The sequence below is a fragment of the Ascaphus truei genome, chromosome 3 (genome assembly GCF_040206685.1).
Source record: "Ascaphus truei isolate aAscTru1 chromosome 3, aAscTru1.hap1, whole genome shotgun sequence".
Taxonomy (NCBI): Eukaryota; Metazoa; Chordata; class Amphibia; order Anura; family Ascaphidae; genus Ascaphus; species Ascaphus truei.
This window is the reverse complement of record NC_134485.1, coordinates 437144043-437170220: the sequence shown is the minus strand read 5'-3', so window position 1 is coordinate 437170220 and position 26178 is coordinate 437144043. Positions and strand designations below refer to the sequence as shown.

Genomic DNA, 26178 nt, shown 5'->3' with positions numbered 1-26178 from the left:
TTATGTCCTCTACATCCCATCATCATTAGGTTGAGTTCTGGGATAGTATAATCATATATTTGACGACATGGATGTTTGAAAGGGTTGATTTGATCTACTTTTAAACCCACTTTACACAAATCTTTGGTAATATATATTTTAAGTAAATCGATTAAAAGTTAACTTTTACACGTTGTGGTGTGCAGTTTAGTGAATTATTTTAGGGGCACAATCATTTTGTGTTTCCCTTCCCCCCTTTTTGTGATTCACTTTTCAGTTCACAGTTTGCACCCACAATTTAATTACCTTATTCACGTATTTAATTATATTATTCAATTTTTATGGTCCTGTGATCACTCCCTATCCCTTTCCTATGGTTTCTCTAGACAAATCCTTACCTGAACTATATCACGGTGGTGTGGGTATGTGATGTTACTTGTGCAGACTGTGAAAAGAAAAGGGTGTTTCCTGCCTGCAATACCTTACATGGTGGATTATACCATTGTATGGGGTTTAAATTAAGTGATATTCAATTTCAGTAACTTCTTATTGTGCAAGAGTAATAACCGTGGGAATGGTATTTACTTTTGTTTTTGCTGTAGCAAATTGTATATGTGACACCAGGTTTATTATGTTTTCTATTTGTGTATGTTTTGGAAATGTTTCCCCCGTGTTTGGCTTAACTTGGTTTGGTCCTAATGAACCAGGTGTCTGACGCTATTTAAGGCGGGATCAGTTGGCAGATCGAGAGTGAGAGTGGGAGAAGGAGTGGGAGAAGGAGTGGGAGAAGGAGTGAGAGAAGGAGTGGGAGTAGGAGTGGGAGAAGGAGTTGGAGAAGGAGTTGTAGAAGGAGTTGGAGAAGGAGTTGTAGAAGGAGTGGGAGAAGGAGTGGGAGAAGGAGTTGGAGAAGGAGTGAGAGAAAGAGTTGGAGAAGGAGTGAGAGAAAGAGTTGGAGAAGGAGTTGGAGAAGGAGTTGGAGAAGGAGTTGGAGAAGGAGTTGGAGAAGGAGTTGGAGAAGGAGTTGGAGAAGGAGTTGGAGAAGGAGTGGGTGAAGGAGTGGGTAAAGGAGTGGGTAAAGGAGTTGGAGAAGGAGTTGGAGAAGGAGTTGGAGAAGGAGTTGGAGAAGGAGTTGGAGAAGGAGTGGGAGAAGGAGTGGGAGAAGGAGTGGGAGAAGGAGTGGGAGAAGGAGTTGGAGAAGGAGTTGGGGATGGAGTTGGAGAAGGAGTGGGAGAAGGAGTGGGAGAAGGAGTTTGCAGATCAGGAGTTGGAGTTGCAGAAGGAGTTGGAGAAGGGGTTGGAGAAGGAGTTGGAGAAGGAGTTGGAGAAGGAGTTGGAGAAGGAGTTGGAGAAGGTTGTACCTCACTGCAGCTGCTCTGCAAAACTCTATTCTCCCCAGATTCTGCTGCTCCTGCCTCCTTGAAGAGCTGATACATGGAAATCCACCTGGTGAGCTTAAAGTAACCCTGCAATGTACTCTAAACCAGATCTGTTAGCTGTTTATCTTTTTTCTATATGTGATGTGGATCTAAGTCATAAAGATACTGGAGATCTTTGGAGAGGGCTCCCTCACGGAGGTTGACGCTGATATCGCTCATCTGGACCGGATACTGGAGACCAGGCATCAGATGGGTCCTGCATGCGACGTCCTCTGAAGTTCCTCTCATTTGGCGATGAGCCGACATAAGGAAGTAGATGAGGGTCTCGGTGGGGACCGGCGTTTTTACCTCTCCTTTGCTGGGACGACTGCTCCTTTCATGGGACTTGGCGGTTGCGTGTGGATGGGTGGTAGTTTCGGTCTCCCTCTTTTGGCATCCATAAGTGTCGGTGGAGTCGGATCCGTCGGGCCCAGAACACTCTCCTGATCCTCGGCCCCAAGGAAGTTTGCAACGGGCTGGACAGGCAAATCTAGGGTTTTAGCAGTATGGAGTTTTACCCAAGAGCGTGCGGGAGGGGTTATCACTTGTAGGAATTGTTCCAAAACAACTTGTTCAAGAATCGACTCCTTAGTGCACTGCTCGGGTTGTATCCAGCGAGTACAAAAGTCCAATAACCGCTGAGCTAGGACTCGGGGTCTCATCTTATAGGTGTACTTCAGGTTCCGGAACTGCTGCCGGTAGGTCTCTGGGGTCAGACCTAAGCGATCCAGTATGGCAGCTTTTACTTGTTTGTAGTCCATTGCCTGGTCTACTGGGAGACCCTGATATGCGGCCTGGGCTTCTCCTATAAGGAGTGGGGCCAAAGCGGTTGCCCAGCGATCTGGAGACTAGCCCTGGTCTTCAGCAACCCTTTCAAAAGTCAGTAGAAAAACTTCTGGATCCTCGTTCGGAGTAATTTTCCTCAGGAGGACCGGGGGTTTGATCAAAAGTTCTGGACTGGCAGATGCATGAGATTGGGCCAGCAGCCTAGTCATCTGCTCATCCTGTGCTGCCTGTTGCCGGATTAGGAGCTGGGTTTGCTGCTGCAATAGTAGCTGGTTTTGTATTGCTTGTCTTTCATCTCGCTCTGCCTGTTGTTTGGCCTGCTCCTGCATTAACAGTACCTGCTGTTTGGCCTGCTCCTGCATTAACAGTCCATGCTGTTTGGCCTGCTCGCACAGTGTAAGGAATCCACTCCTGGCTTTGATTATAGCTTTTGCAGACTTCTGCTGTTGCAAAAGCTTCCTCTGGCAATCAATGGCACATGTGCTGCCTCTCATTGCAGCTTCTGCCCTGTGCTTCATCATTGGAGGAATACTCACACACCCTCCTCCTGTGATTGGATCTCCGCCCTTTATATCCTGGGCTTTGGCACTGAACCAGTGCCGAGCATTATCTCCTACCTTGGATGTTAATGTCTCTGCCACAAACCGCCCAGGCCTCTCTCCTAGTGTTCTAACCTTCCTAGTTCCTTAGTGTCCAGAGGCCTATTCCGGTCTCCTGTGCTGAAGCGTGGTTAGCCAGCACTGGTACCTGCTGCATTCTCTCCTAGCAGTGGTTACCCTAAATTTCCTGGTACCTGCTGCATTCTCTCCTAGCAGTGGATACCCTTCCTCTCCTGAGGCCTGCTTCTAATCTCCTTGCAGTAGCCTGCCCTGGACTTCTGTGCTGAAGCGTTTGTTTCCCCAACACTGCCCCGTGGTGTACTTCGGCCAGCCTGCTGTCTCCCCCTGCTGACACCGGCGTCATAGGCCGAGCCTGCTCCTCACGCAGAGGCCACTCCCACGTCACAAGCTGAAGCGGGGAACTCCTGTCTGCCTGTTGCCGATTCCTAGCTACAACTACGACCACCCGGATGTCTTCTATCCTGACCCTGCTTCGGCCATCGATTGTCCTGTCTTCTCCTACCCCGACTTTGGCTTCAATAACGATGATGCTGCCTTCAGAAACTCTTTTTTTTTAAATTCCTTTTTTTTTTTTTTTAATGTATGTGTGGCCCTTCAAATGCAGGGTCCTCTCAGTATCCCACTTCAACCACCATATGTTGTAGGGTACATGCAACCACACGTCGGTTTCTGAAATGGCTTATTTATTGAGCCTCAAAAATATGGCATACAAAAATAAAACAGCTACTTTTCAGCATACAGTATGCAACAAACAGAAAATAAGTACTGAGCAGGGCTTTGCCATTGTCCCAAAAAGGGCTGTTCAGAGTCCAGAGTATCAGTATAGCAGAAACAGTATAGTGGAGACAGACCTTAAAGCAGTAGTTCTCCCTCAGCATTTCAGTATATCCCACTGGGGTTTTTAAAGCTCCTTGATGAGGCAGCTGGAATCAGACTAATTAACAAGACCATCAAACAGAAAAATAGGAGCGCATGGAAAGAAATGAAAAGACCTTGAGACTCAATATCCTCCTAACGGCGTCCTCGTGGTGTCTCTAGGCTGCAGCACGGAAGTCCGTCGTCACAGACGTAACGTCGCTGCGTATGACGTCACCCGCAGATCTGTGTTTTTCCATCTTTGTAGTCTTGGACTCTCTCTCTCTTGTTTACCAACTAGGGAATCACTCCTATCATGAGTTTTATTGGGTGTCAGTACCCGATCCTCAGTGTGTGTCACGGGCCTATTGATCTATGTGATATTACTCCAAATGTAATGTCTTTTGGCCTTCATTTTGATATTTGATTATATAAGATTTATGTACTTAATTCAGTCTTTTTGTTTCTTTCCAAGCGCTCCTATTTTTGTGTTTGATGTACTGAGTGTGCCCCGCTGATCACGGGAGACTAGGAGCTGCAGGGAAGACTTGGAAGTCGAGGGAGAGCAATTGGAGGGACAGCGCGCACAATTCCCTTATATTAATTAACAAGACCCTCCCAGCTGAATGTTAACCCGGTCACTGCTGCACTGCAGACCTAAACATTGGTCTGCCAGGCGTAGGGCTGGTGACGTTTATTCACCCTGTTACAGCGACCATAAATTTTTTTAAATGTTTTTGCCTCTCCAGGGATGAAAGCAAGCAGGGATTGCTAGGGTATGGGTTTCAAGGGGGGGGAGGGTTTGTGGAGAAAGTGTGGTCAGAATGTGTCTAAGTAGTCGGGGTCCAGAGTTGAAGGATACTCCAAAAAGGTACCCGGGAATCATGCTTGATTCCCAGGTACATATAGGCACATTGTCCCGGCAATATTTCCCCTTAAAAAAGTTTGCACGACTCACCGCTAGAGTTCCCTGCTTCAGCACTGCCCAGAAATGTAAATGTGACATTGGATGCAAAGTGTCCCAGTAAATTTAAGGGGTCCCTAGGTGTAACGGGAGACCAATGCTTTCAACACAAAAATACCCAGATCCTTTCAGCAAAACGTGAGATAAAATAAATTGTAATTTATTCACACAATGAACATACACAGTTTAATTTACAAAATAATACGAAAATACACTTAGTTACGATGTTAAATCTGGTTACAGGAAATATCTTAGATGGAATCTCAGATTAATCTTTTTACAACATGTTGAATCTACCTCCTGACTGGCTGCTCAGTCTTTTGAAACCTCACAAAGTCCTATCTTTACACTTTCAACCAATCGCGGCGTGGGAACAAAAATCCCACCTACTGGCAAGGTTTGCCCATACTTCAGTATGCCTGGCAGAGGCTCAAGGTATGTTGCGAGCATGTGCAAACTTCGCCCTTAAGCTGCTTAGCATACCTAGCCAAGCCCACTTCCCTGGTGACATGTTGTCTGCCTTTCCCCTGACACCTGGAAATATGTCAGGTAAATCTATTTACCTCTCCCCCTACCCACTCAACACTTGACAGTGTCAGTTTCTTTGAACTATGGCCTGTCTCCAGACACAGGGGAACCGAATCAGCAGGTTGCCTTAGAAGCCTGAGTATAAATTATGCATTGCTTACCCCCTGGATTTCCTGCCATGCATTATACAGCATAGTACTCACACTTTAAGTGTTACCTCCTGGTCTGGATGCCTGAAGGAATATCCCCTTACCGTTATAATATTAATATACAAAAAGAGGGGGACTTTCATTCATTTCTTCTTATGAAAGTTTCTAATACAGAAAACATAACCGGTTTAATGATTGCCCCCTAGCAGTATGCATAGCAAAAATCAGAGCGCTGGGACATTCCTATCCAAAGTTAGCTTGCTGCTTATATGCTAAGCGCAAGACTGCTGGTTTTTTAAACCTTTTTCCTATCTTGCGGTTTGCAGTGAAACACTATTGCAATGCGCGCACATGATACATAACTGATACAATGTTACTAAGCATAATGATGTGGTTCTCTTATGTTTAGCGGGACACACACAGACAATTAAAATACATTTACAGGCTTGCAGCCATTAGTAGGCTGCAGAGCTGACAGTTCACATTTACCCCATATGACTGAGGGGAACTCTGTTACATGACTTATACATGTGGTCCCCTTACACCTAGCGGGACACATACAGACCGTTCTAACCCAATTACAGGGTTGCAGCCCTTAGTGGGCTGCAGAGCTGACACTTTACATTTACCCACTATGACTAAGGGGAACTCTGTTACATGGCTGATACAGCTGATACATAGCATTACTCTCGCCCCCTTATCCCGGTGGGGAAAGACACCAGCATTTTGAATACATTTGCAGTATTACCACCCTTGCTGGGTTGCAGAGCTGACACTCTACCATTCCGAATCTTGCTCAGGGGCACCCAGCCGGGCATTATATATTTTTTCCTGTGCTTAGTGCATAGGCCCCTAAGTCCGGTCTTTTTTTTACCGATTTCTCAAAATAGAATGTAGCGGTCGCGGCTTGGATTGCAAGCCAATTTTAGTCGCAGGAGTTTGGTACTAACACCCTGTCAAGAAAAAGTCCAATTTCTCAGAAAGGAACGTAGCGGTAGTGTGTGAAACTTCATGCCGATTTGGGAACCGGAAGATTCTGGGCTAAGTACCTGTCAGGGTAAAACTCATTTTTAGATTTCCCTGCACCTAGAACAGTCTAGTTTTCAAACCCCAGACACACAGTAAGTGTGTTTTTCATCTGCATTTTGTGTTCCATTCTGTGTATGCCTATTTATGCGAATAAATTACAATTGATTTAACTTACCTGTTTTGCTCAATGAATGATCCTGGTAACCAAGTGTTAACTGTCTGGTCTCCCGTGACAGAAGTGACGCATACATTCGGTGGTGATCATGCGGGCCTCTCCCAATACTAAGTTTATCATTTTCAAGGTCCCAAAAGCTAGTAAAACTGATACAAAACAGCTCTGAACAGCAACAACGTACGTCAGGGTACATCTTATTACTATAATTCTGTACACAACAGGGTACAGTGCATCTTATCACTATACTTCTGGGTGTTGAGCCACAGACACAACCTTGGAAATCTACTGTTAGCGAAACTCATCCTTACAAACAAACACATCCTTTCACACAGAAATGGATACTGAGAGGATACTGAGACACGACATGACAGACAAAATGGATTCTGAATCCTGCTCATAATTCTTCTCCAGAGAACCCTGCCCAGTCCATTTCAACAGTCGCCTCTTTAATTCTTTTCAAAATCTTCAGTGAGAAATGTATAACTTAATTCTTTATTTAACTTTTAAAATATATGTAATTGTAAGCTATTGAATGAATTTAAGTAGCTGTAATATTAGTTTGTTTAGTAACCTTTCTATCGGAGATTTGGAGTTAGTTCTACTCTCCTCCTCCTTGACATTTGCAATTTAACAACAACAAAGGAGAAATATATCCCAGGTAGTGAAGCACTCAAACATCCGTGTCATGAGAGAGGGGCTTTGGCCCGATATTAAAGGGGTTACACCCTATTTTCCCCCTCCCCTGCTCTCACGTGGGAAGCAAGGTGTTAACTGGACTGTGGTCCAGTAATGTGTTTTTACCCTGCTTCAGAACCCATATGTGTATTCCCCTTTAAATATGTATTGTTCACATTCCAGTGTCTGCACCAACACATACACTGGGATTGATGCAGGAGAGAAGGGGTTAATAGTTAAGGAGTGATTATAGCCCTTTGTTCCACTTTCCTGCCTTTTCAGACTCCATTTTGCAGCTGTCTATTGGTCGCCATTGCAGCCCAATGCAACACTAAGGAGATTCTGGCCGTTTCGGTAGAAGACCTGCAGGTGGCGCCCGAGAGGAGGAGTGACGTTTCCCATTGTAAGTTAATGGAGCCATTAGTTTCAATGGGGATTCCTCGACGCCGACCTCCAGGAACGGGATGGCAGCCATCCAAACCGCAGACCGCAAGAGCGGAAACATTGTCTAAAAAAGAGCTTTGATCACTCCCCGGTCAAGTTCAAATACTATTGGCGTGGGAAACTTAGGTTCTAGGGCACCCAGAAATAAAATTATTTTTGCCCCTAGACTCTAGGAACCCCCACACTTGACCACCACCGGGTCCGGCAATGAAGGACCCCCATAAAGGGTCGCGCTCGCAACGAGGGTCGCGCCTTTGACTCTAATGGGAGCGGAGGTCCCATTGAATCCTATGGCGGCGCCAGGCCCATGCATTTCCTATGGCGGCGCCGGCCATTGATTCCAATGGGGGAAAACCACGTTGCTTTAAAACGGCTAAGTCCGAAAGGGTAAAAAGTTTAAGACTATATCTCCAGTTCTGTGAGTACCAGAGGGTTGGGATTTTGGTCGCAGGCAGTCACTGTTCCGGCATGACTGCATGGCCATTTCCAATCCTCTCTGATCAACCAGACAGAGTGTATGCAAATGTGAAAATTGTAATTTTACCATTGACTTCAATGGCGGAGTTGCTCCAATGAAAGCCTATAGCGACGGAGCCCATTGATTTCAATGGGAGTGTGAAAAGCAGAGATTTATTTTAGCTATAGCGGAGAATCCTGCATTAAAGTTAATAGGGGATTTTAACTTGTTTTTGGTATCTCCGGTTCTGGGGGTCGTGGAAGACTGAAACTTGGCCACTTTGGCAAAGGTCTTCAGGCATGATTTCAAGCCCGCTCAGACCCACAGAACGGATTTTTTTAATATGTGTATATATTAAAGTATGTATTGTATTTTGGGTCGGCTAGAAAAACCCAGAGCCCAGATGGTATGTTAATGCTCATGGGGGAGACAAATGGTCTACAATAAACCCCTGATCAAAGGCTCCCCCATCCTGCTTGTGTATGGTATCACAAAGGAAAGCAGGATGTGGGAACTTGATGATAAGTGTTGTGTTTAATACCTAGGGACAAAGGCTTTCCTGCCCATGCCAGACATTCAGATGCCAGTCTTGTGGGAGGGGGCTAAGGAAATAAGCCCCTGATTAGAATAATATCCGTCCAATGGGCAGGTATTACGTTGCCCTCCAAGTGAGGTGGCCAGGAGGGATTGGGTGCAGATAATTGTTCTCCAATGACTTGCACTCAATGCCAGAGTATAAGAGGGAAACTCCATATAAACGAGTGTAAGCTCTATACTCAGTGTTTTCGTGTCTTTTCGTGATGCCCGATTGCTGTATGAATTGCTAATCCTGTAACCTGATTACTTCATCACCCCAACCCCTAAGTAAGTGTTATTTCCTGTCTGTTATGTGTACTATCTTGTGTGTTCACCTTTTTTTAAGGAATAAACTATATTTATTATACTGTATCTAAGTCATGTTCAATTCCACCCAGATATTTTCGTGTATATTATACACTGTTACTAGCTACCGTGACAGTCCGTAAGTAATAATACCAGTTAAGTGAGTAATGAAAGAGTTAATACTTACATTTTAATGGTAATTGTTTAAAATAGGTTATCAGTTTGAACGTGTGATGGAGATAAAAATGGTGATAAAAGTGGGCGCTAACATAGATCCATGGAAGTGGAGAGCCTTATCAAAGGTCCCTCACTGTATATCCACTGGAGACACATTCATCTATTATTGGCATCTGCCTCCTCTATTGGATCTCTACATATACAGTACATAGCCGATCAGGAAGACATTGGGCTTCTACCCTAAAGCTCTTTACCCTAAAGTCCAGTACTCTAAAGCCCCTTACTCTAAAGCCCCTTACCGTAAAGCCCCTTACCGTAAAGCCCCTTACCCTAATGCCCCTTACCCTAATGCCCCCTACCCAAATGCCCCTTACTCTAATGCCCCTTACTCTAAACCCTCTGTTCCTACAAACACTGCCCATCTTGTACCCAACTACACAGACTGCCCCATCCTGTACCCAAACCTCTGCCCATATACACACGCCAAATCCAATACCTTACTCTCTGCATCTACACACACTGCCCCACCCTGTACCCTTCACTCTGACCCTACACACACTGCCCATATTGTACCCAACCTCTGCCCCTACATAAACTGCCCCATCCTGTACCCAAACCTCTGCCCATAAACACACGCCCAATCCAATACCTTAAGCTCTGCACCTACACACACTGCCCCATCCTGTACCCAACCCTCTGCCCCCACCCACACTTCCGATATTGTACCCAACCCTCTGCCCCTACACAAACTGCCCCATCCTTTACCCTAAACCCTCTGCCCCTACACAAACTGTCCCATCCTTTACCCAACCCTCTGCCCCTACACAAACTGCCCCATCCTGTACCCAAACCTCTGCCCATAAACACACGCCCAATCCAATACCTTATGCTCTGCACCTACACACACTTCCCCATCCTGTACCCAACCCTCTGCCCCTACCTACACTTCCAATATTGTACCCAACCCTCTGACCCTATACAAATTGCCCCATCCTTTACCCAACCCTTTGCCCCTACACAAACTGCTCCATCCTTTTGCCAACCCTCTGCCCCTACACAACCTGCCCCATCCTGTACCCTATCCCCTGTCACTACATATGCTGCCCAATTATTTACCCAATCCATTGCCCCTACATACACTGCTCGATCCCGTACCAAACCCTCATCCTCTACTCACACTGCCCCATCCTGTACCCAACCCTCTGCCTCTACACACAATTCCCCATCCTGTACCCAACCCTCTGCACCTACACACTGCCCCATCCTGTACCCAACCCTTTACACATACACACACTGCCCCATTCTGTACTCAACCCTCTGCCCCTACACACACTGCCTCATGCTCAACCCAACCCTCTGTCCCTACACACACTGCCCAATCCTGTACCCAACCCTCTGCCCCTACACTGCCCCATCCTGTACCTAACGCTCTTTCCCTACACACACTGACCCATCCTGTACCCAACCTTCTGCCCCTACACACTTCCCCATCCTGTACCCAACCCTCTACCCGTTCACACACTGCCCCATTCTGTACTCAACCCTCTGCCCCTACACACACTGCCTCATCATGTACTCAACCCTCTGTCCCTACGCACACTGCCCCATCCTGTACCCAACCCTCTGCCCCTACACACTGCCCCATCCTGTATCCAACTCTCTGACTCTACACACAATTACACATCCTGTACCCAACCCTCTGCCCCTACACACAATTACACATCCTGTACCCAACCCTCTGCCCCTACACACACTGCCACATCCATTAACCAACCCTATGCCCTTACACACAATTACACATCCTGTACCCAACCCACTGCCCATACACGCACTGCCCAATCCTGTACCCAACCCTCTACACCTACACACAATTATACGTCCTGTACCCAACCCTCTGCCCATACACACACTGCCCCATCCAGTACTCAAATCTCTGTCACTACATTAACTGCCCCATCCTGTACCTAATCCTCTGCACCTACACACACTGCCCCATCCTGTACCCAACCCTCTGCCCCATCCTGTACCCAACACTCTGCCCATACACACACTGCCCCATCCTGTACCCATCCCTCTGCACCTGCACACATTGTCTCATCCTGTACCCAACCCTCTGCCCTTATACACACTGCCCCATCCTGTACCTAACCCTCTGCCCATAAACACACTGCCCCATCTTGTACCCATACACACAATTACAAATCTTGTACCCAACCCTCTGCCCCTACATACACTGCCCCATCATGTACCCAACACTCTGCCCCTACACACACTGGCCCATCCTGTAAACAACCCTCTGCCCATACACACACTGCCCCATCCTGTACCCAACCCTCTGCCCCTGCACACACTGCCCCATCCTATACCAAAATCTCTGTCACTACACACACTGCCCCATCCTGTACCCAACCCTCTACCCCTGCACACACTGCCCCCATCCTATAACCAAATATCTGTCACTACACACATTAAAATAATAAGAATAAAAGAGAGATATAAGTTTGCTGCTGGAAATACCCCAGATATTGTTACTGTCCAAAAAATGTTTTATACAAACCAGGAAACCAGTTCAGTTCTACACTAGGGCAATTCAAAGAAATGATCCATTCTTTATTTTAATCTGCCCCCTCCTAATTCCTGGGGACCCTGGGAGTAAAAGAGCCGACATTATCCATCTGAAACATGGAGGCTTCTGGGTAATTCAGCGGACGAATCTATAGAGATAGCTGTGCGTCTCTGTTCTCAGATTCCACCTACACAAATAATACTTTTTTAAATCAGCGTGTAACATATTTGCTGTTACAAATTAACAACCTTTATTTGATAACGTTACACTTTAGCTTTACTTGCCTTTAACACGTTGTACACAAGAAAAGAAAAATGTCATACTTTGTATCACTTTTTTTAATGTTTTTTAATTCTAAAAGGAATTTGTTTCATAGTTGTTACTTTGTTTAGGCAGAAACGCTGCTTTTCATTTTGCTTTTTTTATATTTATATATAAAAATAGTTGAAAACAGCAAAAAAAATTCCCTGAAAGAGCACACGGGTATTCCAAGGCAAATATAAACACAATGTATCGATGTGCCATAGAACTACACAAAGAACTGGAAGGGGCTCCGACCCCCAAATTACAGAGGACATGCAAGTACTGCAAGGCCCAATATGTAACATTACTGCTGATACCCACCTAGGACACAGTGTAAAGTGATACACAGAGGGCAACTGTAATGACCAAGAGATGGCAATAAATACCTATAGGGCACATGAGCCTGCAGCAGCTATATTGTTGCAAAGAACAGCGTGCAAACAAACACATGATTAATTTTTAAGACACAACGGACACACCTCAATAAGTAAACAGATATAGTCTAACACAGACAGTGAGGCACTTATCCGGAAATGTCAACACATGAAAATATACCCTTCCTGCCGGGGAAGCACTGTATGCTGGGTGATAATGGGGAGATATGGTAGAAGAAAGAAAAGAAACCCCACAGTATGCACTCGCTGTGATGTGAATAATTGATTGCAAATTAAAAGCCTTTTATTGACTTGTTAAAAATAGTATAAGGGACCATGGATCACTGACAGAGTGCATACTGTAGGGTTTCATTTCTTTCTTCTACCATATCTCACTTGCCCTACATTGCACGCGGTGTATCTTCACTCACACATTTTGCTATAGGCGGACGCAGACTTTTCCCCCTTCCCATTTATATATGATACTGGGGAGAGGCAGGGTGGCAAACATGTGACTGTGCTCACAGGGGATATTCCTTATTGATTATATGCTGACGGGGGCGGTTTTGTCACCTTTTTCACGCACCATAACGTAAATAATGTGTACGGTAAACCTGCCCAGCTTGAACATTGCAAAGCCAGTACAACCAACCTCACACTGACGAGACCGAAAAGGTCAAAACAGCTGTCTGTGAGGGGTTTGACTGGCTTTGCATCTAATCCCATGCTGTGCTTAAAAGCTGTGTAAACAGCAGAGCATTTGCTTATAAGAGTTCCATGTAAAAATGGATTTCAGGCAAAAGGTGATACATTGTGTGTCCATTTGCATGTAAATTCCCAGAAACCCTTGCTGCAGTGGAAGCGCTGTATGCTGGGTGATAATGGCTGAAAGGCAGGGTGCAGACCTGTCTAAGACATGTGAATGTGCTCACAAGGGATATTCCTTATTGATTATATACTAACGGTGGTGTTTTTGTCGCCTTTTTCACCCACCATAACTTAAATAATGTGTATGATATATATAAAAAGATATACACTTAGATATAGATAGACAGATTTAGTGATCTGATTTGATTTTTGGGGTGGGTCTCTTAAATATGTCTGCTCATGTGACTGTACATGCAACTTTAGAATTTCTCTAGCATGTCTAGTAGTTGAATCCATGAACTAGCCTCTGAAGTGGGATGATACTGGGGGGTATATTTTTATGGTAAAACCCACAGTACGACAACTTGTTATTTTTTCCACTCCCTACTTCTCCTGTCTTGTCCTAGTGGTGTCGGGCTCTGTATCCATGCGCTCATCCCCTGATCTGTCTTAGAGGTAGGCAGGTCTCTTCCATTGCCATTGGCTGAGCCGTGCAGTCCTAGAGGTCCCCAGCCCTGCCCTAATCCCATCAGTACTATCTGACCCTTGGTGGGGGGGAGGAGGGGATGGGAAAGGGCGGACGTTTCGCCCCTGGAGGGGATATAAGGCGGCACATGGGTACCAGCCACAGACTCAGCAATGAGCAGAAGATCCAGAGGCAGCATGTGTGACGGTCTCCCCCCCAGCACCCAGAGCTGGCTGCTCACCACCGCACTCCTCTTATGCACAGGTAAGTCTGGCAGCCAAGCACTGCACACAAAGGGTTAACATGCATCAGCTGCAATGGTGCTCTGCAGGACTGTGGCAGAGGAAGGGTTAATAATACTGGTACCGGGAAGGGTTAATACGGTAAGCTGCAGCAATGTATTGACATGTATGTGTGTGTGTGTGTGTGTGTGTGTGTGTATGTGTGTATATGTGTATGTGTGTATATGTGTATGTATGTGTGTGTATGTGTGTGTGTGTATGTGTGTGTGTGTGTATGTGTGTGTGTGTGTGTGTGTGTGTGTGTATGTGTGTGTGTGTATGTGTGTGTGTGTGTATGTGTGTGTGTATGTGTGTGTATGTGTGTATGTGTGTGTGTGTGTGTGTGTGTGTGTGTATGTGTGTGTGTGTGTATGTGTGTGTGTGTGTATGTGTGTATATGCTTCTTAGTCTTGGGGATGGGCCACTGTACTATTGCCTCAACCATAGCTGGTTCAGGCTTCAGAAGCCCCCTGCCCACCCTGTGACCTAAGTACAACACCTCAGCCATTCCTACCAACCCCTTAGTGGGTTTCACGGTAAGCCCTGCTCCCCTAATTCTGGCTAGCACCGCTGCTACATGTACGAGATGTGAATCCCATGAATTACTAAAGACAGCAATATCCTCCAAGATATGCCCTTACATATCTCTGCATTCCTTCTAACAACCTATTGACCAGGCGTTGGAAGGTAGCCGTGGCTTTCCTCATGAGGAATGGCATCACTAAGAACTCATAGAGGCCACTCGGAGTGATGAAAGCTGATTTCTCCCTAGCCTCCTGGTTCAGGGGGATCTGCCAGTACCCTTACTACATACTTAGTACTTGCCTAGCCCATCCATGTGGGGAATGGGATAAGCATCTGACACAGCCCCTGCATTGAGCTGCCAGTAGTCCCCACAGAAGCGGGTGGTCCATCCTTCTTAGTTACGGGGACTACCGGACAAGCCCAAGGGCTCTGAGATGGTTCACTTACCCCTAAGGTCAGCATCGCTCCTACCTCCCTCTCTATACTGCTCTTCACCTCTGCAGATAGCGGGTAGGCATACTTATGCAGAGGACGCCGATCACCTGTGAGCACAGGATGATCTGTACTATGTGTCCTGCCCGGCTGGTCTGAGAACAGATCCTTATGCTGTTCTAACTTACCCGTGGCTGCTGCTCCTGGCTGCCTACTTACCCGGCACCCTAACTTAACTAGCACACCTCTAGGAAAACCTATCCTAGCAAAGATACCTAGCACTGCCTGAGCTACTCTTTGAAACAGGTTCCCCATTACCGGTTAATAGTCCAAGGATATCCGCACACAATCACCCGTCTTACCCACTGGATGGCAGGCATCACCAGGGTGGCAGAAATCTGCCAATGCCGCTGATGCCTCCAGCCAAGAGTAAGGCTGCAACAGCCGAGCTCTCATCACAGTGACCCCCTGATGCCCCGCTAGTGGAATGGAATGGGCTACCTGTAATAACTGCTGCATATTCTCCCTTGGTACCACTAGCCATCTTCTACCTGTCCAGACTCTATCTGAGCCGGTAGAACCTTGCTTCCTATACAGAAGCCCGTGGTGCCACAGAAAGTGGTCTGACCCCTCACTTTCTCGAGACGGACACCCGAAGTCTCATACCTTCCAAGCTGGGGTCAGCTTTCAACGCATCCCTAAACCCTCTTCCTAACACTAACCGTCCACCCTTAGCCTCTAAGTAAGGGGGAACAGGAACAGGTAAAGGAACAGTAAGTCAGTCTCTGGTCACGACTCAGTCTGGGTTACCTGTCTGGTCTCCGCTGACACCACTGGAACTGTTGGTCCCAAATGCAGGGGGACAGGGATTGGTTCTGTTGAGATCCCTGATGACTGGCTCCTAGTAATTGCTGCAACAGGAGCCAGCTCTGCTCTGAACACACAGGTTACATGTCCCAGGTCATTGCCGAGCAAAACTGTGGCATCTAACCCAGACAATACCCCCACCTCCCTCATGTCACATCCGGCACCACAATCCAAAAACACCCGGGCAACCTGGAGTGGCCACAGTCCCCCATCTGACATGGGCACTTGCATCCTGGTGCCCAGGAGCAAATACTCTGGTTGGACCATATCAGGTCATATCAGAGTATCAGTCGCACCAGAGTCCAGCAAGCCGGCAGCTTGGCGATCTCCAATAGTCACTTCGCAAATGTTTCTGCCGGACATTGCTGGGCTGCATCCTGACTGATGCAACCTGATGTCCCTCTATCTCCGCTGCTGGTGCCAGGGTGGAAAGCGCAGATCTCTCCACAGACGTCCCTCTGTGGGTTGATTCCGTGGCTGTGCTTGACTCCTCTGTGTGTGCCAGTCGCACACGGGTGACTGGCCTCGCAGCTGGAGAACGTTGTCCCTGATGGGGTCCACCGGACTTGGCACAGTCCGGACAGTCAGGTCTGATGTGACCCACTTTGTTGCAGAGATAGCATCTCTGCAGCTTTTGATACGCCGTTCTCTGCTCCAGACTCTGCTCCCATTGAGGAGTCTGCATGGCTCCCTTGGCTGGCACAGCCAGTTTCTTTGCAGCCCCTTCCTCATCTATTAGGGAGCGACTGCATACGTACTCATCAGCCATTCTTTCAGCTTCCACATGGGTCTTAGTTTTACGGTCAAAGACCCATGCCCACACGTCCGAGTGACACTGCTGCAGTAACTGCTCCTGGAAAATCAAGTCCAGCAAAGTGTGGTATTTTATAGCACCATAGCCCTCCACCCACTGAGGGCCTTGCCATGCCATGCCATGCGGGCACCAAATTTGACATTGGACTCCTCGAGATAATGCTTCCCTGTCCTGAACTTGCCTCGGTAGTCTTCAAGGTTGAGGGCATACTGCAACAGCAGCAAAGCTTTGACATGTTCATAGTCATCCCGATATTCTCGTGGGATGCCCTGCAGGGTCTCTTTAGAAATCCTAGACAACAAGGGGTGCATCCGCAGCACCCAGTCCCGTTGTAGCACCCGGTATCTCAGACACTGAATTTCAAAGAATGATAGAAAACGGTCGATTTTGTCTGTGCCACAGACAAACTTGTTGAAACTTTGGTGATTAACTTGAGGGACAGCTTGCTCTCCGTTTACCAAGTGAGAGTGAGGGGACACTTGTCCGTGTAGAGCTGCCAGCAGGCAAATTCTCTCATCTGCTGTAGCTCCTTCCCCCATGAGGCAAGAAGTGCTGTGAGTCCAGAGTTAGCAAGTCCAGTAGCAACGGGGACTATTGGAACTATTGGGATAATACCTCCCGCATCTCCAAGACCCAGTCCTTCACCATTAACCCAGTGAGCACACTCTCCCTCCCCATGTCCATCTCCCTCCAGGGAGATCAGCCTATTAAACCCTGGGCTGAAGTGTAATCACTGTGGCTGCAGTTACGAGCTCCATGACCGCAGGATAAGCAATACCTGCTTCATGTCTTTCTAATTCCTCCTCCATTGGCACCTTTCACAGACAAGCCATCGGTAGTCCATAACTCTCACACCGGACAACGATCCGGGCACGATCTTAAGTCCGGAATCATTCGGCTCGCCTTTCCATGTTTTACCCGCAGGCAAACAGTTATGGGAAGAAAAGGGTGACTGTATTTCTCGTGCAATTGCAAATCGTGTGTATGCTACTTCTTGCTTTGGGAGCTCCAAACTTTTGAGTCTCCCGCTATGCTATAGGATCCCGCAGGATACTATACCATAGACTCAATCAGATCCCACCGCTGCCACCAGAAAAAAACCTGTCACGGGAGACAAGAACTTTTAACACCAAAATACCCGGATCCATTGATTGAGCAAAGCAAGAGATAAAATAAGTTGTAATTTATTTACAGAATGAACACACACACGATTATTTGCAAAAAAACCGCACTTGAAATACTCTTACTGGGACGGGTCAAAATGAAATCTTCTAACTCCAAAATGAAATCTTTAGAAACAGAGTCATTAGGCACCATTTCCCAGGAGCGGGAGTTGTGCGCAATAAAGCCAAAAACAGTCTTTGGATAGGGGCGCCTCTCGCAACCCCTGTTTCTCCTCCGCAGCTGCTTACTTCGTTCTACAGCCATATAATTGGTTCTGGATTCCTTAGTTCTTACGAACTCTTGACTTGGGTTTCGAGTTTGCAAAGTTTAATATCCAGCTTAGAGGAATCTGACTCCTGATCGGCTGCAGGGATTTTATGCAGTAAAAATTCCTATCTCGTTCATGGGAATAATATTTCCACCTATCCCACCGTTGCCCCTACTTGGCAAAACTTGGCAGAGGTGTCTTAGTTTGCTAAGGGCATGCGCGCACCTCGCACCTTTGCCGCTTAGCATACCAGACCAAGCCCCCTTACCTGGCGACATTTTGTCTGAGCTGGCCGGACATCTGGGCATTTGCTAAGATGGGGGACACTTGAATTACCCCTCCCCACTTCACACTTTTAGTCGACTAATGCCATCAACTTTGGACTTTTTCAGACATCGGGGAACCAAACCAGCAGGGGGGGTGGGGCTCAGAAGCCCTAGTTACATATGCATAGCTCACCTCTCAGGAATTACCTGCCAAACATTTCCAAAGTACCGCAATTACTACTTGAGTGTTTCCCTCTGTTCCGGCCGTCTGAATGAAAATCCCCTTACACCTATAATGTTGGAACCATAAAAATAGGGTGACTTTCATTCATCATTTTTTATCAAACTTTATAAAAATTGCGTTATAACATTTTTCCTGGTTTTACTCTCCCAGCACTCACAGCGCGCTAGGACCTTCCTAGCAAAAGTTAGCCAAACGCTATGCGCTATGCGCTTTGTGCTGTGCTGCGGGCTGCTGGGTTTTAAAACCATTTTGGCCGTTACAGGAAAATACCGCTATCTAAATCATTTTACAGTAGAAATAACATTATTCTCTGCACCTTATACCTGGTGGGAGACACAGACATTTTATTAAAAGCAACGTGTTACTGCCATTACTGTGACGAAGAGCTGACAATCACATTTCCCCAATATGGCTCCGGGGCACTCAGCCGGGCATACTACCTTTATTTACTGGCCTGGGTACCACCGTCCCAATAACCTCTCCTTATAACTCCTCCTATTACTCCATATAACTGCTCCCTGTAACACTTTCTAATGATCCATATAATGCCTCCCTATTAAACTACTTTTCCCTATAACTCTTTTTACTGCTCCATATAAACTCTCCCTATAGCACCTACTCTCTCTCTGTATAATTGCTCGCTGTAGCTCCTCCAATTGCTCTATATACAGTGGCGGCCGCCTTTATCCTGGTGAGGCCGAATCGGCGCAACTCTGAAAACCGAGGGCAGATGCAGTATTTTATGCAGTATGTTCCGGTATTTTAGCCGCGGCCGCCTTTATCCTAGTGCATTTTATTAGCGCTGTCTCGGCATGAATGCGGCATGAACGCGGTGAATTGCGGTGAAGTGCGTGGCATTCGGAAAAAATCCCTGAAAAAATTTGGAGATGTTGGAGAATAAAAGGGGCCGTGGCTGTAACCTCTCCATGTAATTCCTCCTAATGCTCCATATAACCGCACCCTATATCTCCTATTGCTTCATATAACCTGTTCATATAACTCCTCCTATTGCCCCACATAACCGCTCACTATAACTCCTCCTATTGCCCCACGTAACCGCTCACTACTACTACTGCTAAAAGAAAAATTACGTAGCGCCATCTGAGTACCAAGTTTTGTCGTTTTGTTCTCCAATGCAACTACAACACACATCACTGCGAAATGCTCAAAGAACTAGATTTGTCATCACTCGAGTCTAGGCGCAAAGTTCAACTTTCCTGTCTTGCCTTTAAATTCTTTATGGGCAAAATACCCATCTATCTGAACAAGCTCCTCACCCCTACCACATGCTGCACCTATCACCTGAGATCAGACTCCAAAAGACTGTTCATGGTCCCAAGGCTCAACAAAGTATCCGGACGTTCCTCCTTCTCTTACTGTGCACCCCAAAACTGGAACAACCTACCAGAGACTCTCAAATCCACCACCAGTTTAAATTCTTTCAATTCTAAGGCTGTAACATTTTAATCTGGTCTGTAACTGTTACATACGCCCATAATATATATTATCTCTAACTGTGCACACAATGTCTTGTATATAATGTATACCCTGCTCATTTATATAACTGTATGTGTAACCATGTATTATTTGTCTTAACTCTGTGCCCAGGACATACTTTAAAACGAGAGGTAACTCTCAATGTATTACTTCCTGGTAACACATTTTATACATAAAATAAACAAAGTACAAGGGATAAATACTGTAGATAAAATGGATAAATAGTTCTAAAAAGCAATGTAAAGTATATACTCAGAGATCCGCAGCCAGAGTCCAAGAAGGTGATCTAAGTTCTTCCACAAATTCCAAATTAAAAGGAAATAGTCCTCCCGCGCGTGGTTTAGGTGATCAACCTGCCATATAACGTCTCTCAATAACTCCTCATAGTTTGCTATATAACGTCTCTCTATAACTCCTCATATTGAGCCATATAACATCTCTCAATAACTCCTCATATTGTGCCATATAACGTCTCTCTATAACTCCTCATATTGTGCCATATAACGGCTCTCTATAACTCCTCATATTGAGCCATATAACGTCTCTCTATAACTCCTCATAGTGTGCCATATAACGGCTCCCTATAACGCCTCATATTGTGACATATAACATAAGCTCATGTGTCCCCTTCTCTCAGGCATGTCCTGGGCCCAGCGGGCGGTGACGCTTCAGCAGGGACCCCTGTACCGCACCGTGGGCTCCCACATCAGTATCTGGTGCCGGGTGAGCGGTTACCAGGGCCCCTCCCAGCAGGAATTTCTCTGGTCCGTATACCGTCCGTCCTCCCCCGAGAGGGAGCTGCAGATGGTGAGCACAGCGGATTCTTACTATGCCTACCCTATCTACTCCGAGCGCGTGCACAGCGGGGACATCTACGTGGAGCGCCTGGCGGGCGACCACACTCTCCTACACATCCGTCAGCTGCAGGAGATGGACGCCGGGGAGTACAAGTGTTACACGCCCGGGACCGATACACCGTATTATGGGACTTACAGCGGCAGGGTGAATCTGAGAGGTAAGTAACCATGAGGCATAGGTCCTTTTCATGTAGTATCTTCATGTATTGGGGAGTTTGCACCACAGCAAGAAGCTGTCACTTTTAGTCTCTGAAATTCATGTTCTGCCCCCCGATGCATTCAGCACCTTCTGTGCATCTTACCAAATAATACAAGGAATCTGCTGAGCAGAAAACCAGCGATCAGCCTCATCATAGATCCAACAATGAAGATGACTTCATCCACAGAGGGCAGAGGAAGGGCAGGAAGGACTCTGATCGGTTAGTAAGATTCCTTCTCTGTCTGCAAGTTCTATCTTTATTTGACAATGACAATATAAAGGTGGATTTGTCCTGTGTTGACCTGACGCTGCTCCTCTTCCCCCCAGTGATACCAGACACGCTGGAGGTCAGAATTTTTCCTCAAGCCCTGCAGAAGACAGAAGGGGACCCACTGCAGCTGTTCTGCTATGTATCAACGACTTCCTCCCAGCACACCCACCTCTCTGTCACGTGGCTCTTAACCTCTGAGAATGAGACACAGATATTGTCCATGTCCCGGGATTTTGTGCTTATCCCAGGTCCCTCTTACACCGAGCGCTTTACCGACGGGGGTCTAAAGCTGGAGAAGCTCATGAAAACAGTCTTCCGTCTGTCCATCCAGGCTCTCCAGACATCAGACCAGGGTCAGATCTCCTGCCGGGCGTCTGAATGGATCCAGGATCCTGATGGGACATGGACGGACATCAAGAGGAAAGAGTCAGAGGAAACCAAACTTGTGGTATCAAGTGGCAAGTGTAAGTGTTGGGGAATATAAACTATACGTGTAAGAACAAAAGATTCATTACAGGTGCAGGAAAGGTGTAAACTCTGGAGGCTTTTAAAACAAACTAATCTGGCACCTAAAGGTACTTGTAGTTCTTGTAGCCTTATGAACCTAAAGAAATTTAGATTTTTGGGAGGGTACAACGTGGGACTACCCCTTTAAGAGTAATATAAAAACAGCTCCAGATGTATCTACATTTCCCGTTACACAGCCCTACAGGTGCCTTAGGAGCTGAGCTACGTGTAGAGGGTGGGAGGTGAGGCTGACAGGAGCAGGGCATGTCTATGTCTATGAGATCACTGCCACGGGAGACCAGCACTGTTTACAGCTTATATACCTTCTGGGATCATTCACTCAGCAAAACAAGGTAGTGGAATAAAATGAGGTTTATTCAGGTGAAACCCGTGGACACACAATGAATACACAAAATACAGAAAGAATACACACTTACTGGGGGTGCAACTAGCCTCAAATTGCTGCAGGGCGCCTGCTTCGGAAGGCTTACCCTGACCAGGATATTGACCCGGGATACGTGGTTCTCTTTTCGGGGAGACCGCATAACCGCGACGGCTCAGTTCTATTCTCAGAACTTGGTCCTCGCGTCTGACTTAGTCTCAGCTAGGTGGGCTTTTCCAGCTCCAAAACTGAAGCCGGTTGCTCTGCTATTCGCAACATTGAAAAGCCCGCAAGCGCCTCACCGACTCAAGCCACAAGAAGGTCTGGTTCTCTGATCGGCCAGTCCCCTTACATAGACCTCAGTGTTCTATGTCTAGCATGGAGAAGGGGCTGGCGACCAATCAGAGACCGGATCGTAAATCAGCCAGCCAATCAGAAGGGGGTCTTGTCTGGCTGCTGATGTCAGAGGAGGGTGTGTGTCGAGCCAGCTCAGAAAGACGGACGAGCGTAAAATACGAATTAGCCAATGGGAATTGTGCCTACGAGCAGCGGCGTCCCCCAGGCAACCCATTGCCTCCCGCTGGGCAGGCTCCACCATGTCTGGCACAGTTGTCTCTGTGTGCGTGTCTCTGTTTGCGTGTCTCTTTTTGCGTGTGTGTATCTGTGTGCGTGTGTGTCTCTGTGTGCGTGTGTGTGTACCTGTATGTGTCTTTGTGTGTGTCTCTGTGCATGTCTGTGTGTGTGTCTGTGTGTGTGTCTCTGTGTTTTTATGTGTCTCTGTGTGTTTGTGTGTATGTGTCTCTGTGTGTGTTTGTCTCGCTATGTGTGTGTCTCTTTCTCTTTATGTCTCTTTGTGTGTGTATCTCTGTGTGTTTGTGTGTCTCTCTGTGTGTGTGTATGTGTCTCTGTGTGCGTCTCTCTCTATGTGTGTGTATCTTTCTGTGTGTGTCTCTTTGTGTGTGTGTATCTCTGTGTGTTTGTGTCTGTGTGTGTGTGTCTCTCTATGTGTGTGTCTCTTTGTGTGTGTGTGTATATCTCTGTGTGTTTGTGTGTATGTGAGTGTGTGTCTCGCTATGTGTGTGTTTCTGTGTCTGTGTGTGTCCCTATGCTGCTGCTGTGGAGTCCTCTGCACATGCTCACCGTGCGTACTGGTGGCCTCTGCACATGCTCACCGTGCGTTCTGGGGGCCTCTGCACATGCTCACCGTGCGTACTGGTGGCCTCTGCACATGCTCACCGTGCGTACTGGGGGCCTCTGCACATGCTCACCGTGCATTCTGGGGGCCTCTGCACATGCTCACCGTGCGTACTGGGGGCCTCTGCACATGCTCACCGTGCGTACTGGGGGCCTCTGCACATGCTCACCGTGCGTACTGGGGGCCTCTGCACATGCTCACCGTGCGTACTGGGGGCCTCTGCACATGCTCACCGTGCGTACTGGGGGCCTCTGCACATGCTCACCGTGCGTACTGGGGGCCTCTGCACATGCTCACCGTGTGCACCGGGGGCCTCTGCACATGCTCACCATGCGCACTGGGGGCCTCTGTACATGCTCACCGTGCGTACTGGGGGCCTCTGCACATGCTCACCGTGCGTACTGGGGGCCTCTGCACATGCTCACCGTGCGTACTGGGGGCCTCTGCACATGCTCACTGTGCGTACTGGGGGCCTCTGCACATGCTCACCGTGCGTACTGGGGGCCTCTGCACATGCTCACCGTGCGTACAGGGGGCCTCTGCGCATGTGGGGGACGCCTGTGCAGAATACAGCCCTGCCGTCCTCCTCTCCGGTGCCTTTTGCTGTTACAAGCTGGAAACACTGACGTCGCTGATGGCCTCGTCTGCCAGCAGTGACATCACTTCCGCCACCAAGAAGTCCATTTACTGCCAGGGAAATGTTCTCGCGTGGAAGGTGCGCGCAATGATGTTTCACTTCAAAAATATATCATCTTAAGCAGGATGTTCATCTTTATCGATGTGATCCTACCAAACCAGGATATCTGGTAGGGGTCCCAATCCGACAGATCTTTGTAGATTTGTTTATAAAGAGGGGCATAGCTAAATGTACATTGTGTTGTAATCTTTTGTGAGATGAATACCTAGGTATTTAATTTTTTGAGGATCCCATTTGAAGTCAAAATCGGTCTGGATCAGTTTGACTGTGTGGCTGGGTTAATTTCAGTTTAGTGCTGCAGATTTTGTATTATTAATTTTGTAGCCTGAGAGTTTACCAAAGGAATCCAAATTTTCAAATACGCCAGGGAGTGAGATTACATTTTTTGTGAGGGACAGTATTATATCGATGGCAAATAGAGTTATCTTATATTCCTGATTTTCAACTTGAATTCCTGCGATATTGGGGATGTTTCTAATAAAGGCTTCCAATGGTTCAATAGATATTGCGAATAAGAGAGGGGATAGGCGACATCCCTGACGAGTTCCGTTATTTATGGGAAATGAGAAGGAGTAGGCTGCATTAGTTTTTACTGTGGCCGAAGGAGAGCTATATAGAATTTTGATACTATCTATACATTTTTTGCTGAATCATTTGGTTTTTAGGGTGGCGAACAGGAACTGCCAGTTTAGGCGGTTAAAGCCTTTTCGGCATCTAGTGATAATAGGAAGGCCGGGGATTTGGATTGGGGACTATATAGGTAAGGTTGACCAGACGTCTGGTGTTATCCAGAGCCTGTCTCCCTTTTATAAAACCTACTTGGTCCAGATTAATCAATTTAGGCAACAGTGGATTAAGTCTATTTGCAATAATTTGGGCATTTAATTTAACATCGGTATTTAGTAGGGATATGGGTCTTTAATTGGAGGAATTTAGGGGGTCTTTACCTCTGGGAATAATCACTATTGACATCTGCAGCACTGTTTTAGGAGGGGCTTACCCTGTTTGAAAGATGATAAATAATTTGGTGAGCTGGGGGATAAGGATAATTGCAACGTTTTTATAATAGAGATTGAAAAATCCATCCTGACCAGGAGCCTTTCTCTCCTTTAAGGGATTTAATCTCATCAGATATCTCTAGTGGTGAAATTGGAGATTCTAGCAGTAAAATATCTATTTTTCATGTAAAATATCTTCACCTGAAAGTTTTGCAAGATAGCATTTGGATAAGAACGAATCAATGTCTGTTGATAATTGAGGTTCCGAGATCTCCCTTCATCTCTCCGTAAATTGTAAAGAGCTGTATAAAAATCTCTGAACTCGGAGCAGATATGTTCAGGACCATAGGTTATGCCCCCTTCTGTGCGCAAATACTGAGTGTTCTAGATAGGCATTGCTTTGCTTTTAGTTTATTTGCCAACATTTTGTTTGCTTTATCACTTTTATCATAAAATTGTTGTTTTGTCCAGCGAATGGCCTTCTCTGCTTTCGCGGCTAAGAATTGGTTTGATTCACCTCTTGTTTGTATAACTTGGCTATTAATCTGTTTTGTTGGAGTGCTTTTATGAAGCTTTTATAAGTGTTCTAGTTTGTTAGTAGGGGCATCAATTTGATTTTGTTTTCCTGTTTTCTTTTCCAGGAGGACAAAGCTTTAATTTCCGCTGATTACAGCTTTATGAGCTTCCCATACAGTGGAGTGGGGAATGCCAGTAGTGGAGTTAATGTTGAAATATCGCATCAACTCCTCTAAGACTTCAGCCGTTGTATCATCGTTCAATAATAATAAATATTCATTTAGCATCCATGGGCTGAATGTTTTCCCCTTATTAAAATACCCCAGTGAGGAAATGATTGTGGAGTGACCAGTCCACACCGAGGGCACAATATCTGCTCTAGTGATATTTCTACATAAGTGGTAATCTATCCGTCGTGGGGATGGGATAAATAAAGAGAAATCTTGTGTTAGCGGAGTAACGGACACCCCAGTGACCCGACATGTGA

The 26178-nt window shown here is 46.6% G+C and overlaps 1 protein-coding gene across 1 annotated transcript; it reads left to right on the top strand.

Moving 5' to 3' along the window:
* The first annotated feature begins 13821 nt into the window (after window positions 1-13821).
* LOC142491225 (immunoglobulin superfamily member 3-like) lies at window positions 13822-25979 on the top strand. The gene is made up of 4 exons (XM_075593489.1): window positions 13822-13975; window positions 20707-21084; window positions 21453-21860; window positions 25817-25979. Coding segments are annotated over exons 1-4 (879 nt in total). The 5' UTR covers window positions 13822-13884; the 3' UTR covers window positions 25819-25979.
* Window positions 25980-26178: the final 199 nt, after the last annotated feature.

Bases quoted from the DNA above. Each gene is read 5' to 3' on its own strand.
- LOC142491225 (XM_075593489.1), top strand. From the start codon at position 13,885: ATGAGCAGAAGATCCAGAGGCAGCATGTGTGACGGTCTCCCCCCCAGC. The intron at 13,976-20,706 runs GTAAGTCTGGCA...CCCTTCTCTCAG, and splicing joins CGCACTCCTCTTATGCACAG to GCATGTCCTGGGCCCAGCGG. The intron at 21,085-21,452 runs GTAAGTAACCAT...TCTTCCCCCCAG, and splicing joins CGGCAGGGTGAATCTGAGAG to TGATACCAGACACGCTGGAG.